At 34.5% G+C, this 537-nt stretch overlaps 1 protein-coding gene across 1 annotated transcript in view; it reads right to left on the minus strand.

The window, feature by feature from the left end:
- Positions 1–51, minus strand: part of apbb3 (amyloid beta (A4) precursor protein-binding, family B, member 3) — a 24,878-nt gene extending 24,827 nt beyond the window's left edge. The window contains exon 1 of the mRNA XM_028594626.1: positions 47–51. Within this exon, the coding sequence (XP_028450427.1) occupies positions 47–51 (5 nt within the window). The remainder of the gene's footprint in view (positions 1–46) is intronic.
- Between the last annotated feature and the right edge of the window lie 486 nt (positions 52–537).

The following is a 537-nucleotide window of genomic DNA, read 5'->3' on the forward strand; positions in this document are numbered from 1 at the left end:
ATGGCTTTGCATCGCCCAGCTCAGATCATATCATGTTCTGTCTTACAGCATACTGTAATATTTAAAATAATATTATTAAAATAAAGAAATGCATACCATGATAACAGCTAAATAAATGTTGCTAGATGTAGCGTTTAAGTTTAAACAATATCAATAAACAACAAAGCAATCCAGCTTCCCTGCCGAAATAGACCGAAATAATAACATTAAAAGAAATACAATTAAACCATGATAAGATCTGGTGAATAAATGTTGATTAAAACAGCGGTTATTGGGCTAAAAATACCAATAATAGCAAAGCGGTATACAGCTTCTCTTCTTTATCCAATTGCCATCAAAGTTGCTGTGATTGCTTGCTCATGCCATGGCAACGCCATTTGTGCCATTGTACTGCTTGACCCCATCACGTCTGCTTGCAGCTATAATTTTCATTAAACTTTGTCTATTTTTGTGTGTAGATTTCTCCTAAATTTACCAGAAGTTGGAAGCGTTTGGCCACCATGATTGAATATAGTAAAAATGAAATGTCTCGCTGTA

Source organism: Perca flavescens, chromosome 13, assembly GCF_004354835.1.
Source record: "Perca flavescens isolate YP-PL-M2 chromosome 13, PFLA_1.0, whole genome shotgun sequence".
Taxonomy (NCBI): Eukaryota; Metazoa; Chordata; class Actinopteri; order Perciformes; family Percidae; genus Perca; species Perca flavescens.